Source organism: Sprattus sprattus (genome assembly GCF_963457725.1).
Source record: "Sprattus sprattus genome assembly, chromosome: 11".
Lineage (NCBI taxonomy): Eukaryota > Metazoa > Chordata > Actinopteri > Clupeiformes > Clupeidae > Sprattus > Sprattus sprattus.
The window spans coordinates 28,127,557-28,145,056 of record NC_137909.1 but is presented as its reverse complement, the minus strand read 5'-3'; the positions used below and the strand labels follow the sequence as shown (position 1 = coordinate 28,145,056).

The window sequence follows — 17,500 nt, the reverse complement described above, 5'->3', positions numbered from 1 at the left end:
CCAGTTCTTCTTCTTCCTGCTGGTCATCTTTGCCATGGAGGTGGCTGCAGGAATCTGGGGCTTCTCCAATCAGAGCAAGGTCAGTCACTATCCCCGCACCCTGACCAATCAGAGCACACCTGGCGAACAGGCTGGGTTTACTCCCCCTCAACACACACACACACACACACACACACACACACTCACACACACACACACATCACCTTATGTGCATTTCTCTCTGATGTAGAGGCATGAATGTAGGCCGACGGATGAAAAAATACCCGCACACATTTCCCCCTCACCCACCCTCCCCTGTCTCTCCTACACACAGACATTACATTACATTCTCCCTCTTGCGGTATACGATGCAGACCACTCTAGGTTTTGCACGTGTATTAGAGTGTCCACACAGTACATACCGTGCCTACCGTGAAGACAAATGAACCTTTGGTTTGTGATATCGGGGCGTTTGGTGTGTATACATTGAGCTTTGAGCTCTCTGTTCTTATATCTGCTCGGAGTGCACAGATTTATCTGTGAAAGGCTCGCACATTTGCCTCCGTCAGGAGATATAAGCACAGAGGTCTGAAGGCACTGGGTATGCGTCAGTGTTCCATCTGAGACAACACATCAGTGACAGAAAGCACTACAGATGTAAGTATTTAGTATACTGTATTGCAGTGTACTTCGTAAAGGGCACGGTAGTAGACATAGCTCCACTGTTTGTGCTCTCTGTGCTTATATCTGTTCTGAGCGCAGACCCAGTGATCGTGCTCTCTGTGCTTATATCTGGTCAGATCGCAGACCCAGTGCTTTCAGACCTCTTTGCTTATATCTCCTGTGCTTTCAGATCTCTGGCTCAGTCAGGGCTTTAGACACAGCCTCATGAATGGCATTCACCTTTGATCTCAGTTTATATCCATATTTATATTAACTGGCAGAGGCACTCTGTGTCTTTTCCCACGCTGTAAGCAGGGGATTAAGCAACATACCATCACTGAACGTATACAGACATGATCCCACTGACTGGTTCTTCCGGTCGGCTGTTTAGGTATCTGTGTTAGCAATTAGGCTACGGTACCCACTCCCATGTCTGTCTTTGGCTAGTGTTCTGTTTTAAATAATAATAATAAATCAAATAAAACTTTATTTATAAAGCACCTTTCATGCAAAAGAATGCAGCTCAAAGTGCTTTGCATAAAATACATTGCAGTCAGCATCAATGCATGTGCTGTCGTACAAGTGGGCCGATGATCAAGTCGGATTGCTATTGTTTATATAGTATAACGTGTGCAGTGATGCAGTAAGACAGGTAGAATAAAGGCGGTGGGAAATTTCATTGGAGTGAATTTAATGTAATTTAATTGAAGTTAATTTAATTGAAGCTATGTCAGCAGTCTCAGACGGGGAGGAAAATAATCAGATGCAGGTAGGATTAGAAAATGAAACAGAAGCCACAATCCTATTTCACCTATGATCTCTCTTGTGAAAATATCCCATTCCAAACTCAGCCTTTGTGAAAACTAATAGAAGAAAAAGCTGGATCTCTGAGTGGCCAGCTTATCTCCAAATGACTGTAGTGGATTGGTCTGTGAATGGCCAGCTCACTCCAAATGTCTGTAGTGGAATGGTCTGTAGTGGAATGGTCTGTCTGTAGAGGAATGGTCTGTCTGTAGTAGAATGGTCTGTCTGTAGTGGAATGGTCTGTCTGTAGAGGAATGGTCTGTAGTGGAATGGTCTGTAGTAGAATGGTCTGTAGTAGAATGGTCTGTAGTAGAATGGTCTGTCTGTAGTGGAATGGTCTGTCTGTAGAGGAATGGTCTGTAGTAGAATGGTCTGTAGTGGAATGGTCTGTCTGTAGAGGAATGGTCTGTCTGTAGTGGAATGGTCTGTAGTAGAATGGTCTGTAGTGGAATGGTCTGTCTGTAGAGGAATGGTCTGTAGTAGAATGGTCTGTAGAGGAATGGTCTTTAGTAGAATGGTCTGTCTGTAGTGGAATGGTCTGTCTGTAGAGGAATGGTCTGTAGTAGAATGGTCTGTAGTGGAATGGTCTGTCTGTAGAGGAATGGTCTGTAGTAGAATGGTCTGTAGTGGAATGGTCTGTCTGTAGAGGAATGGTCTGTAGTAGAATGGTCTGTAGTGGAATGGTCTGTCTGTAGAGGAATGGTCTGTAGTGGAATGGTCTGTCTATAGTGGAATGGTCTGTAGTGGAATGGTCTGTCTGTAGAGGAATGGTCTGTAGTGGAATGGTCTGTCTGTAGAGGAATGGTCTGTAGTGGAATGGTCTGTCTGTAGAGGAATGGTCTGTCTGTGAGAGTGAAATGAAATGAGATCATGAGGCCCGAGGCCTTCAACTACAGCCTGACTCAGAGGGGGGAGGTGACCTTGGGCTAATTACACTCTTTACCCAGCTTGAGTACACCCTCACCAGCACAGAGAGGAGACTGAGGGACTGTGTGTGTGTGAGAAAAAGTGTGTGTGTGTGTGAGGGAGAGACTAAGGGAGTGTGTGTGTCTGTGTCTGTGAGGGAGAGAGTGTGTGTGTGTCTGAGTGTGTGTGTGTGTGTGTGTACAGAAAGAGAGTGAATGTGTGTGTGTGAGAAACAGAGAGTGTGTGGTTGTGTGTGTGTGTGTTGTGAGAGGGAGACACTTTAGGGAGTGTGTGTGCGCCTAAGTCTGACTCATCACAGCATCTCATTCATGCTTCCAGGCCCTTATCTGCAGCTGTCTGCTCAGAGCTGTGTGTGTGTGTGTGTGTGTGTGTGTGTGTGTGTGTGTGTGTGTGTGTGTGTGTGTGTGTGTGTGTGTGTGTGTGTGTGTGTGTCAGAAGGCATAAGGCCGAGTGTGACCTTGGTAATAAGAAAGGTCTTCCACGGGGTGCTGAAACACAGTCCTCAGCTCAGATGGGCTACAGCTCAGCCTCTCTGACAGGCAGAACACAGACACAAAGCATACGCTATATGCAGTGCACACACACACACACACACACACACCCACACACACTCCCTCACTCATGCACACATACACTCACTCACTCACTCACTCACTCACTCACTCACTCACTCACTGTAGTGAGACATACAGTATAAACAGACATATCAACATCCTGGGACAGAATAACGCCCCTTGTCCTCTCATGAAACATGTATTTATACCCATATAAAGGCTGGCTGCACCCAGCTTATCTTTGGAGTTTGTTCATGATATTTGGTTGTGACACTCCCCCTCTTTCGCAAAAGATAAAGAGCTGGTCTAATTCTGATTGCTGGTCTCTGTCTCATTAATATTAACATCTTTATATAAATGTATCTAACTCTTGTAGCGCTTGCGCAAGGGATGTCTCATTTATTGTGCCTTGCCCCTTCAGACATAATGTGTTATTTACAAGGGGACTGGGAGCAATTATGCCGCTGCATGCTTGACTACACTGCACACTTTTTTTCTCTCGATTCCTCCTCTGTCTACACCTTTAGCTGTGCTTCCATCACCTCAATGTCTCTACGATTTTCAAGCTTCTTCAGATGCTGCCGTTTTACCTCTATTTTAGCTTCAGCTTTCTTTGAGTTTTGACACTGATAGCTGCCATTGTAAACTCTAGTCAGCTCTGATAACTTGTCCGAGTTAGCAACAGTAACTAAGGGGGGCGGGCTTAGCGATAGGTCAATTGTGCAGCAATCTCAGCTCTTTTAGCTGAAATACTTGCCGACTCTGATGGAGCCTTTGGGTGACGACTAACACCAGTGGCCCTGGACACCGTAGTTTCATATATGGACTTAGCATATTCATTGTCAAGCAGCATGCGTAATCTTGCCTTTTCTGCCTCAGGATCAAAGTCTAGTTAATCTTCAACCGAGCGAACCTTCATCAGTTTGAGTAGCTCTGGGTCAACTTTCCTCCTTATTTCTTGGTTTGGTGGGGCTTGGCGTTGCATGTTTTCATACATCTCTTTCAGTACAGATTCTTGTTTTTCAACAGTATTCATCATATCATGCAGTTCCCCCTCTGAGCATATAGTATGCTTTAACCTTGCACGCCTATCTCGGACATAAGTCTGACATACAGATTTAAATTTCCTTTCCCTTTGGGCATATTCTTGCTCTTTTAACTCTTGCATCTTTGACGTTAAGCGTTTGTCACAACCAGATTGGTTTTTAATAAAGCAGGAATGAGCTCTCTTTGCCTTTCTTCAGATATCTCCGGGCATGAGGTGCACGATACATAGCGATCCCTCACAACACCCTCAATATTTTCATCTCCTGGTGCAATCCCACCGATGGGTACTTGTTCATTTTCTAAAGGAGAATCATTCTGCCCAATGAAAACATCACCCTTCGATGTTGGTTCAAATTCCACCGAAATTTTGCACGTCATAAGCCGTTTTCGCCTGGAAACCAGCATTAGATTCGTTGGAAACTTTAACTTATGCGTGTTCTCTCGTCTTTAAGGTCCGATTTGCCCTAGCACTTCCAGGTCGTGTAACCCAGGTAGGGGTCGCCTGACACAAGCAGCTTTAGCAGCTTTAGCAGCTGAAACATCCGAGTCAGCTTCACTCCCACCAAATTACCTTGATAAGAGTCTGCACACATCAATCATACATCAATGGTTATTTCCAGGCATCCTGATAGAGAATTTACAGTACATGAAATCTGAGCAACCATATTCATTAAAACCACAATTCATGATCATTTTCCATATTCTCAATTAAAAGGGATATAACACATTACCACAGTTCATCATCAATAACCAAAAAGGTCAATGCGCTGGTATAATTTGATTGCTGGTCTCTGTCTCTTTAATATTAACGTCTTTATATAAATGTATCTAACAGTATACTTACATATATATGCAGAATAAAGCTGATATGAATTGTGTGTGTGTGTGTGTGTGTGTGTGTGTGTGTGTGTGTGTGTGATGCAGGTGGTGGACGACATCACTCAGTTTTACAGGCAGACCCTTGAAAACTACAAAGACAAACGCCAGGAAGCCCTGAAGAAGACTCTCATTCTCATACAGCATGGGGTAAAGTATAAATACACACACACACACACACACACACACACACACACACACTCACACCACGTTCAATCACCTTATTTATTTGCTTTGAGGTTACTGTTAGTTTTTACAGTGCATACACACACGTGAATGCACAAACACACACACACACGTGCGGGACACACACATGCATGCACTAATACACTCTGCAAAGAATTGTGTAGATAGATACATCTTGAGCAGACATACATTCAATCATCTACAAAGATCCCAGACAAGTTTTCTCTTTTAGCATGTTCATTAATGATTGTTTTATGTGTGTTTATGTGTGTTTATGTGTGTTTTTATGTGTGTTTGTGTTTGTGTGTAGCTGAACTGCTGTGGTCCGTCTGGTGGTTCATTCGAGTTGGACACTGAGACCTGTCCCAAAAGGCAGGGCCTGGATGAATTCATCACCAAGGTAACGGGCCTAAGAGCATCAAACCCTGGGTAACCACGGGAACACTATAGATAGGCAGCGCTCATGGCACACAGATATGGCTGAGAGCCAGCTCAACCCACAGCGTTTCCTGACATTTCCTACCATGGTGGCATGCGTGATGCAAGAATAGAATTACTGAGTAGAATAATTACTGTGTAGAATTGCCTCGGAGGCTGCTCTCCACACAGCTCAGAAGGAGGAAGTTACTGTGGTCACGTGGGTCTTAATGCTGCTACTTCACCACAATACTGCTGCCACTGATACTATCGTACAGTACAATGAACAGGTGGAAATAGCTCAGCTTTGATACAGTCTCCATATTAGATAAATGGACTCTTTGATAAAGCTCCATATTAGGTTAATGCAGTACAAAGCGCAGCTACTATGACTCAAAATGCATCAATATTCAGCAGCTACCCATGCCAAGACACACTGAATGGGTGTTGATGACTAACACTTAACTCCATTTAGATAAATGTATGCACTGCTCTGCCATCTGTATGAAGCCATGGAAACAGCTCCTGTGATTGCAGTAGACCATAGCCGACTGTTGTGCTCAGCTGTGTAATGAGACTTCAAGTTCTTCAAATAAACAGCTGCCCCCCCCTCTCCCTACTCCCCCCTATCCCCCCCCCCCCCCCCCCCCCCCCTCCTCAGAGCTGCCCAGACGCCATCGACGAAGTCTTTAACTCCAAACTCCACATCATCGGCGGAGTGGGCATCGGCATCGGGGTCGTCATGGTAACCACCACACTCTGCCCTTTTTGCGCTGTGTAATGTGCTGTCAATCACCCCCGTTATGGGATCAGCGCCGATGCCTGTGTGTCATCGCATTCCAAGTAGTGTTGTTTAAAGCAGATGGATGGGGATGAGGATTCTGATCATGAACCTCTATGGTCACGCAGTTTAAAGCAGAGGGATGGGGGCTGAGGATTCTGATCATGAACCTCTATGGTCACGCAGTTTAAAGCAGATGTGGAGTGAGGATTCAAATCATGAACCTCTATGGTCACGCAGTTTAAAGCAGAGGGATGGGGAATGAGGATTCTGATCATGAAACTCTATGGTCACACAGTTTAGATAGATAGTGATAATGACAGGAGTTTTTGATTGATGATATTATGCAACATGTGTGATACTAGTGGCTGTGATGTTAATAAATAAATATAAATGTATTGTCTTGATAATCTCCAGAGGGATAACGTTTGTGTTTGTCTTTGGGATGCTCTTCAGGGTGATGTGTTGATAACTCAAGGGGGAGTTGTTGTTGTTGTTGTTGTTGATGTATTTGTGTTATTTGTTGTTGCAGGTCTTTGGGATGCTCTTCAGCATGATGCTCTGTTGTGCCATCAGAAAAACCCGTGAGATTGTGTGAAGGGGGTCGTCACCGTAGATACGACCTCAGCATTTGTGTTGCATGATGTCTGTCCTGAAGCACTGAATCATGACCTCATCTGTGGGAAAGCCAATTGGATCACGGCAACGGCCACACAGTGAGCGAATCATGTTTGTTGTATCAGCGTTCCGCAGGTGGGCAGAGATTGCACTTCTGTGCCAATCATTAGCTGTTTTAGGGTCAAACCCCGCCCACCTGAGCAAAGCTGGTTCACTAATACCTGCACCTGATTGGTTGGAACTCACATCCTTCTCTGAATGCTGCAATTTGATTGGAGTCCTGAGTCCATAGTTTCTTTGTAAATTATATTTCTCTGCACATTGTGAGCGCCTTTGAGTTTGACTCTTTTATACCTTTTTTTCCTTTTGTGTTTTATATCAATCATGTGGTATTTTTAAAACAAACATGTATGAATTGTGTTATACATCGTGTTTTTCTTATATTATTATGAACTTTATACATATTCTTATCTAACTTGTTTTCTTGCACACCTAATTCTGTAAGAAGAATAAATCATGTCTGACCACAACATTGTGTGTGTGTGTGTGTGTGTGTGTGTGTGTGTGTGTGTGTGTGTGTTTGTGTGTTTGTGTTTACTTAAGCAATGTTAGGTACTGTGTGGAGGGTTTAGGAGGAACTATTAGAAGAAATGCAATATATTATTCATAATTGTTTTCCGTTGTGTATAGTCACCTGTTACTCCGAATCATTGATTTGTTTTGGCAGCATACAGTGAGCCTACACTAGAATGGGCCTACACGGCTGTCTCAGTCAGACTCATGTTTTTGCAGATACTGTGTTACGGTGTGTGTGTGTGTGTGTGTGTGTGTTACGGTGTACTTTATAGAGCAATCTGACAGAACCAGTTACAAGAGACGGAAAGAGAACCAGAAAGACTTGGAAATTTCAGTCATTTTTCAAAACAAGTGCTGTGTGAAATAAAAAATGTGTGTGTGAGCAATTAAAAAATATGTAATAATGCATTGGTAACTGATGTGATATATATTTGTGAGGAACACTGTGTGTGTGTGTGTGTTTGTGTATGCTCTCTCACAGCACCATCACTGGTTCAACATTAAGACAGCTACACTGGGTACAACTCCATTAGAGGGGGGGCGGCATCTCTGTTGACAGCCATTAAAGCAGGTGTTAAAGCACACACCCAGGAGGCACGCACCATCTTCAGATGTCAGTGAGAGTTAGACCTCCACACACACCATCTTCAGATGTCAGTTTAATGAGTAAGGATCCCCAGACCTCCGCATAAAGCACATCTGATGGTACTCATCGTAAGTCCACCCACACCATTGACACAGGACTTAGCTGCTGATTCATTCTTTTCTCCACACACTGCTCCTCTTCCAGCAGTGCCAACCCCTCTGTGAATACTCTGGTGTGCTTCATATTCTGCTACTTACTCTGGTGTGCTTCATATTATACTACCTACTCTGGTGTGCTTCATATTATACTACTTACTCTGGTGTGCTTCATATTCTGCTACCTACTCTGGTGTGCTTCATATTGTACTACTTACTCTGGTGTGCTTCATATTATACTACTTACTCTGGTGTGCTTCATATTATACTACTTACTCTGGTGTGCTTCATATTATACTACTTACTCTGGTGTGCTTCATATTATACTACTTCCTCTGGTGAACTTCATATTATACTACTTACTCTGGTGTGCTTCATATTATACTACTTACTCTGGTGTGCTTCATATTATACTACCTACTCTGATGTGCTTCATATTGTACTACTTACTCTGGTGTGCTTCATATTATACTACTTACTCTGGTGTGCTTCATATTATACTACCTACTCTGGTGTGCTTCATATTATACTACTTACTCTGGTGTGTTTCATATTATACTACTTACTCTGGTGTGCTTCATATTATACTACCTACTCTGGTGTGCTTCATATTATACTACTTACTCTGGTGTGCTTCATATTATACTACTTACTCTGGTGTGCTTCATATTATACTACCTACTCTGGTGTGCTTCATATTATACTACCTACTCTGGTGTGCTTCATATTATACTACCTACTCTGGTGTGCTTCATATTATACTACCTACTCTGGTGTGCTTCATATTATACTACCTACTCTGGTGTGCTTCATATTATGCTACTTACTCTGGTGAACTTCATATTATGCTACCTACTCTGGTGAACTTCATATTACGCTACCTACTCTAGTGAACTTCATATTACGCTGCCTACTCTGGTGAACTTTATATTACGCTACCTACTCTAGTGAACTTCATATTACGCTGCCTACTCTGGTGAACTTTATATTACGCTACCTACTCTAGTGAACTTCATATTACGCTGCCTACTCTGGTGTGTTTCATATTACGCTGCCTACTCTAGTGAACTTCATATTACGCTGCCTACTCTGGTGAACTTCATATTATGCTACCTACTCTGGTGAACTTCATATTATGCTACCTACTCTGGTGAACTTCATATTATGCTACCTACTCTGGTGAACTTCATATTACGCTGCCTACTCTGGTGAACTTTATATTACGCTGCCTACTCTGGTGAACTTCATATTACGCTACCTACTCTAGTGAACTTCATATTACGCTGCCTACTCTAGTGAACTTCATATTACGCTGCCTACTCTGGTGAACTTCATATTACGCTACCTACTCTAGTGAACTTCATATTACGCTGCCTACTCTAGTGAACTTCATATTACGCTGCCTACTCTAGTGAACTTCATATTACGCTACCTACTCTAGTGAACTTCATATTCTGCTACCTACTCTAGTGAACTTCATATTACGCTGCCTACTCTGGTGAACTTCATATTACGCTACCTACTCTAGTGAACTTCATATTACGCTGCCTACTCTGGTGAACTTCATATTACGCTGCCTACTCTGGTGAACTTCATATTACGCTGCCTACTCTAGTGAACTTCATATTACGCTGCCTACTCTGGTGAACTTCATATTACGCTGCCTACTCTAGTGAACTTCATATTACGCTACCTACTCTGGTGAACTTCATATTACGCTGCCTACTCTAGTGAACTTCATATTACGCTACCTACTCTAGTGAACTTCATATTACGCTACCTACTCTAGTGAACTTCATATTACGCTGCCTACTCTAGTGAACTTCATATTACGCTACCTACTCTGGTGAACTTCATATTACGCTGCCTACTCTAGTGAACTTCATATTACGCTACCTACTCTAGTGAACTTCATATTACGCTACCTACTCTAGTGAACTTCATATTACGCTACCTACTCTAGTGAACTTCATATTACGCTGCCTACTCTGGTGTGCTTCATATTACGCTACCTACTCTAGTGAACTTCATATTACGCTGCCTACTCTAGTGAACTTCATATTACGCTGCCTACTCTAGTGAACTTCATATTACGCTGCCTACTCTAGTGAACTTCATATTACGCTGCCTACTCTGGTGTGCTTCATATTACGCTACCTACTCTAGTGAACTTCATATTACGCTGCCTACTCTAGTGAACTTCATATTACGCTGCCTACTCTGGTGTGCTTCATATTACGCTACTTTGGTGAACTTCATATTACGCTACCTACTCTGGTGAACTTCATATTACGCTACCTACTCTGGTGAACTTCATATTACGCTACCTACTCTGGTGAACTTCATATTACGCTGCCTACTCTGGTGTGCTTCATATTACGCTACCTACTCTAGTGAACTTCATATTACGCTGCCTACTCTAGTGAACTTCATATTACGCTGCCTACTCTGGTGTGCTTCATATTACGCTACTTTGGTGAACTTCATATTACGCTACCTACTCTGGTGAACTTCATATTACGCTACCTACTCTGGTGAACTTCATATTACGCTACCTACTCTGGTGAACTTCATATTACGCTACCTACTCTAGTGAACTTTATATTACGCTGCCTACTCTGGTGAACTTTATATTACGCTGCCTACTCTGGTGAACTTCATATTACGCTACCTACTCTAGTGAACTTCATATTACGCTGCCTACTCTAGTGAACTTCATATTACGCTGCCTACTCTGGTGAACTTCATATTATGCTGCCTACTCTGGTGAACTTCATATTACGCTACCTACTCTAGTGAACTTCATATTACGCTGCCTACTCTGGTGAACTTCATATTACGCTGCCTACTCTGGTGAACTTCATATTACGCTGCCTACTCTAGTGAACTTCATATTACGCTGCCTACTCTGGTGAACTTCATATTACGCTGCCTACTCTAGTGAACTTCATATTACGCTACCTACTCTGGTGAACTTCATATTACGCTGCCTACTCTAGTGAACTTCATATTACGCTACCTACTCTAGTGAACTTCATATTACGCTACCTACTCTAGTGAACTTCATATTACGCTGCCTACTCTAGTGAACTTCATATTACGCTACCTACTCTGGTGAACTTCATATTACGCTGCCTACTCTAGTGAACTTCATATTACGCTACCTACTCTAGTGAACTTCATATTACGCTACCTACTCTAGTGAACTTCATATTACGCTACCTACTCTAGTGAACTTCATATTACGCTGCCTACTCTGGTGTGCTTCATATTACGCTACCTACTCTAGTGAACTTCATATTACGCTGCCTACTCTAGTGAACTTCATATTACGCTGCCTACTCTAGTGAACTTCATATTACGCTGCCTACTCTAGTGAACTTCATATTACGCTGCCTACTCTGGTGTGCTTCATATTACGCTACCTACTCTAGTGAACTTCATATTACGCTGCCTACTCTAGTGAACTTCATATTACGCTGCCTACTCTGGTGTGCTTCATATTACGCTACTTTGGTGAACTTCATATTACGCTACCTACTCTGGTGAACTTCATATTACGCTACCTACTCTGGTGAACTTCATATTACGCTACCTACTCTGGTGAACTTCATATTACGCTGCCTACTCTGGTGTGCTTCATATTACGCTACCTACTCTAGTGAACTTCATATTACGCTGCCTACTCTAGTGAACTTCATATTACGCTGCCTACTCTGGTGTGCTTCATATTACGCTACTTTGGTGAACTTCATATTACGCTACCTACTCTGGTGAACTTCATATTACGCTACCTACTCTGGTGAACTTCATATTACGCTACCTACTCTGGTGAACTTCATATTACGCTACCTACTCTAGTGAACTTCATATTACGCTACCTACTCTGGTGAACTTCATATTACGCTGCCTACTCTGGTGTGCTTCATATTACGCTGCCTACTCTGGTGTGCTTCATATTACGCTACCTACTCTAGTGAACTTCATATTACGCTACCTACTCTAGTGAACTTCATATTACGCTACCTACTCTAGTGAACTTCATATTACGCTACCTACTCTGGTGAACTTCATATTACGCTGCCTACTCTAGTGAACTTCATATTACGCTACCTACTCTGGTGAACTTCATATTACGCTGCCTACTCTGGTGAACTTCATATTACGCTGCCTACTCTGGTGAACTTCATATTACGCTGCCTACTCTAGTGAACTTCATATTACGCTGCCTACTCTGGTGAACTTCATATTACGCTGCCTACTCTAGTGAACTTCATATTACGCTACCTACTCTGGTGAACTTCATATTACGCTGCCTACTCTAGTGAACTTCATATTACGCTACCTACTCTAGTGAACTTCATATTACGCTACCTACTCTAGTGAACTTCATATTACGCTGCCTACTCTAGTGAACTTCATATTACGCTACCTACTCTGGTGAACTTCATATTACGCTGCCTACTCTAGTGAACTTCATATTACGCTACCTACTCTAGTGAACTTCATATTACGCTACCTACTCTAGTGAACTTCATATTACGCTACCTACTCTAGTGAACTTCATATTACGCTGCCTACTCTGGTGTGCTTCATATTACGCTACCTACTCTAGTGAACTTCATATTACGCTGCCTACTCTAGTGAACTTCATATTACGCTGCCTACTCTAGTGAACTTCATATTACGCTGCCTACTCTAGTGAACTTCATATTACGCTGCCTACTCTGGTGTGCTTCATATTACGCTACCTACTCTAGTGAACTTCATATTACGCTGCCTACTCTAGTGAACTTCATATTACGCTGCCTACTCTGGTGTGCTTCATATTACGCTACTTTGGTGAACTTCATATTACGCTACCTACTCTGGTGAACTTCATATTACGCTACCTACTCTGGTGAACTTCATATTACGCTACCTACTCTGGTGAACTTCATATTACGCTGCCTACTCTGGTGTGCTTCATATTACGCTACCTACTCTAGTGAACTTCATATTACGCTGCCTACTCTAGTGAACTTCATATTACGCTGCCTACTCTGGTGTGCTTCATATTACGCTACTTTGGTGAACTTCATATTACGCTACCTACTCTGGTGAACTTCATATTACGCTACCTACTCTGGTGAACTTCATATTACGCTACCTACTCTGGTGAACTTCATATTACGCTACCTACTCTAGTGAACTTCATATTACGCTACCTACTCTGGTGAACTTCATATTACGCTGCCTACTCTGGTGTGCTTCATATTACGCTGCCTACTCTGGTGTGCTTCATATTACGCTACCTACTCTAGTGAACTTCATATTACGCTACCTACTCTAGTGAACTTCATATTACGCTACCTACTCTAGTGAACTTCATATTACGCTACCTACTCTGGTGAACTTCATATTACGCTGCCTACTCTAGTGAACTTCATATTACGCTGCCTACTCTAGTGAACTTCATATTACGCTGCCTACTCTGGTGAACTTCATATTACGCTATGTGTTTTGAATGTTCACTGTGATCCAGCCCTCAGGGTGACGGAGCTGAACTGGTGACGGTGACCTGAACGGATCCAGCGCCGACGAGGGCCCACCGTTTACTGTGTGTGTGTGTGACTGTGTGACCGTTTACTGTTACAACAAGGAGTTTACAGACGAGGGCCCACCGTTTACTGTGTGTGTGTGTGTGACTGTGTGACCGTTTACTTTTACAACAAGGAGTTTACAGAAGAAAAGGAAAAAAAGCTCTTGGAAAACGTACATGACCCAAAGATCTTTATTTGAACATTGAAATGAGGCAACCCAACATTCCTATAGAGGTCCCAAGAATGTTCCAGTCGGATACAAGACTACATTTCCCACTGATCCAATTTCCCACTGTAAGGCCCTATGATCCTCCCCCCCCCCCCATCACTGTAAGGCCCTATGATCCCCCCCCATCACTGTAAGGCCCTATGATCCCCCCCCATCACTGTAAGGCCCTATGATCCCCCCCCATCACTGTAAGGCCCTATGATCCTCCCCGCTTCCCCATTAGCACTTTCACAGCATGTGTAATTACAGGGTTGGGGGGTAAATTATGGCGTGGAACACAGACACTTAACCGAGAGGCTGACAGCAGACTGGGGTGTGGTGTTCTACTCTCGTGTGTCTTAGGTTTGTGTGTGTGTGTGTGTGTGTGTGTGTGTTTGGTGTGTGTGTGTGTGTGTTTTTGGTGTGTGTGAAAACATTTCCAAAACAGGAAACAAGGCATCAGAGGAAATTTGATTTGTGAGAGGAATGTTAAGTCTGTTAGGTGCAGTTCTGGTGTCAGTTTGTGTGTGTGTGTGTGTGTGTGTGTGTGTGTGTGTGTGAGCATGTGTGTGTTTGTGCATGTGTGTGTGTGTGTGTGTGTGTGTGTGTGTGTGTGTGTGTGTGTGTGTGTGTGTGTCTGTATGTGTGTGTGTGTGTGTGTGTGTGTGTGTGTGTGTATGTGTGTGGTCTGTCCTGCTTAACACCTGAAATGGGAAAACAAGTCATTGTCTTTCTGCCGGCGAGGAGAGGCTTTCCCGGCTAGGGTGAACCCCTCACAGTATACACACACACAGATTTCCTGAATGATAAGAGATGGAAAAGGACATGATTAGTTTTGCCTTACTGTTAATGTCCTGGCACTTAAAAAGGCATTTTCTGATGCTTGTCATGGCGTGTGTGTGTGTGTGTGGATGCATGCTCACATATTCAACCCCTTGAACCGGAATGGATTCACTGGAGGCCCTGATGTCTGAGTATTGTCAACCGTGAGGAGTGTTTTCTTACAAACCAGGGTGTGGACCTTAGACACTCCTGTCCCAGGCCTGGATATGAGACACTTCTGTCCCAGGCCTGGATATGAGACACTCCTGTCCCAGGCCTGGATATGAGACACTCCTGTCCCAGGCCTGGATATGAGACACTTCTGTCCCAGGCCTGGATATGAGACACTCTTGTCCCAGGCCTGGATATGAGACACTCTTGTCCCAGGGTCTGGATATGAGACACTCCTGTCCCAGGCCTGGATATGAGACACTCCTGTCCCAGGCCTGGATATGAGACACTTCTGTCCCAGGCCTGGATATGAGACACTCCTGTCCCAGGCCTGGATATGAGACACTCTTGTCCCAGGGTCTGGATATGAGACACTCCTGTCCCAGGGTCTGGATATGAGACACTCCTGTCCCAGGGTCTGGATATGAGACACTCCTGTCCCAGGCCTGGATATGAGACACTCCTGTCCCAGGGTCTGGATATGAGACACTTCTGTCCCAGGCCTGGATATGAGACACTCCTGTCCCAGGCCTGGATATGAGACACTCCTGTCCCAATCATTCCTAGAGCTCTCTTCATTCTGCAAATCTATTGCCTGTCTGCCAGGTAAAACTATGAATAATAATATTCTAATATAAAACTATTCATAATTATATTGTAATATAAAACTATTAATAATACAAATATTCTGTTGCAGGGAAAAACATCTTACACTTTACTCACTAGGGCTGTAGGCTCAGGTAGCAAAATCAGATGGTTAAAGACAAGGAAGCCATTAAACTTGATCAATGTGGTTTTGTGCCATAAAAACTACACAGTGTGTGTTGATTAGCTATACTGTGTGTGTGTGTGTGTGTGTGTGTCTGTGTCTGTGTCTGTGCGTGTGCGTGTGCGTGTGCATGCGTGCGTGCGTGCGTGCGTGCGTGCGTGCGTGCGTGCGTGCGTGCGTGTGTGTGTGGGTCAGTTGACTGCTGTGTGTTGGTTGGTTGCTGTTGTGCAATCCTCTGTGCCAACCCAGGCTCTCTGGCTCTACCGTGGGGACTGAAGTTTGGCTTTCTAAAAATGGCCATCCCTAAGGAGGGAGGCCCGTTGTCAGTGGCAACAGGCTTTGAAGATTGCTTAGAGTAAATTTAGCCAAACTTCCTGTTGCTGTGTGTTTGTGTTTGTGTGTGTGTGTGTGCGTGCTTGTGTGTGTGTGTGTATGTGTGTGTGTGTGTGTGTGTGTGTGCTCATTATCTTTTAGTCAGTCAGCAGTTTGCTGATTAGAGAACCAGGCTGTTTTTTTCCATCATAACCTCTGTGCTACTGACCCCTACTCTCTCCGTCTCTCTCTTTGTCACCCTTCATCTCTCTCTCTCAATCTCTCCCTCTCTCTCCCCTTTGTCACCCTTTATCTCTCCGTCTCTCTCCCACACTCTCTCGCAATCTCTCCGTCTCTCTCATCTTTTGTCACCCTTTATCTTTCCCTCCTGCCTCGTCTACTTGCTTCTGTCTCACACACACACATACACACCTCTCTCTCTCCCTCTCTTTCTCTCTTTCTCACCCCCTCTCTCTACCCCTCATTCTTTTTATCTCTCCCCCTATCCCTCTCTCTCTCTCCATCTCTCATTCTCTCTGTCATCAAACAACTTCCAGAGGTAGCACATTGGTAAGTAAACCATCACAGAAGTAGACACACACACACACACACACACACACACACACACACACACACACACAACACACATCAAAGAAGTAGACAATCAGATTGTCAGAACAATGGGTAAGATAAACACAATCACTCAAATTGCAAATTTAATAAACACTGTGACTCACCTCAGAACCAAAACAAAACTGTGTGGAAAAATGTGTTACTCAAGTACATAATTGTATAGTTTGCAGACCCACACAATCAAGCACAGAGAGAGAGTCACACATACACACACACACACACACACACACACACACACACACACACACACACACATATACACACACATCATACATACACACACACACACACATACACATGAACATAAACAGAAAACATTTCTTGTATATAAAAGTATAGTACACAGTGTTGTAGTGCAATGTAAACTGCATTTAGTCAGCAGAGTCAGAGGTTTGTAATTCCAGGGTCTCTGTTTTCCCTGTCTCCTGCCCCGCGAGAGCACTGATGCGTTCCCCATGCCGCCTCCTGAGATGGCATGGACGAGAGGCTGAGAGGGCATGAGATGGCATGAACAAGGGGCTGAGATATGAGATGGCATGAACGAGGGAGTGAGAGGGCATGAACGAGGGGCTGAGATGGCATGAGATGGCATGAACGAGAGGCTGAGATGGCATGGACGAGGGGCTGAGATGGCATGAGATGGCATGGACGAGGGGCTGAGATGGCATGAGATGGCATGGACGAGGGGCTGAGATGGCATGGACGAGGGGGTGAGATGGCATGGACGAGGGGCTGAGATGGCATGGACGAGGGGCTGAGATGGCATGGACGAGGGGCTGAGATGGCAAGAACGAGGGGCTGAGATGGCATGAACCACACACACGCTATGGGCTG

At 43.9% G+C, this 17,500-nt stretch overlaps 1 protein-coding gene across 2 annotated transcripts in view; it reads left to right on the top strand.

Annotated features, from left to right (window-relative positions):
- Window positions 1–7,332, top strand: part of cd9a (CD9 molecule a) — a 15,086-nt gene extending 7,754 nt beyond the window's left edge. For both annotated transcript variants that reach the window (XM_080847106.1, XM_080847107.1), the window contains exons 4-8: window positions 5–79; window positions 4,899–5,000; window positions 5,347–5,436; window positions 6,115–6,198; window positions 6,767–7,332. In XM_080847106.1, coding sequence (XP_080703232.1) covers window positions 5–79; window positions 4,899–5,000; window positions 5,347–5,436; window positions 6,115–6,198; window positions 6,767–6,832 — 417 coding nt within the window. In that variant the 3' untranslated portion in view covers window positions 6,833–7,332. The remainder of the gene's footprint in view (window positions 1–4; window positions 80–4,898; window positions 5,001–5,346; window positions 5,437–6,114; window positions 6,199–6,766) is intronic.
- The last annotated feature ends 10,168 nt before the right edge of the window (window positions 7,333–17,500 follow it).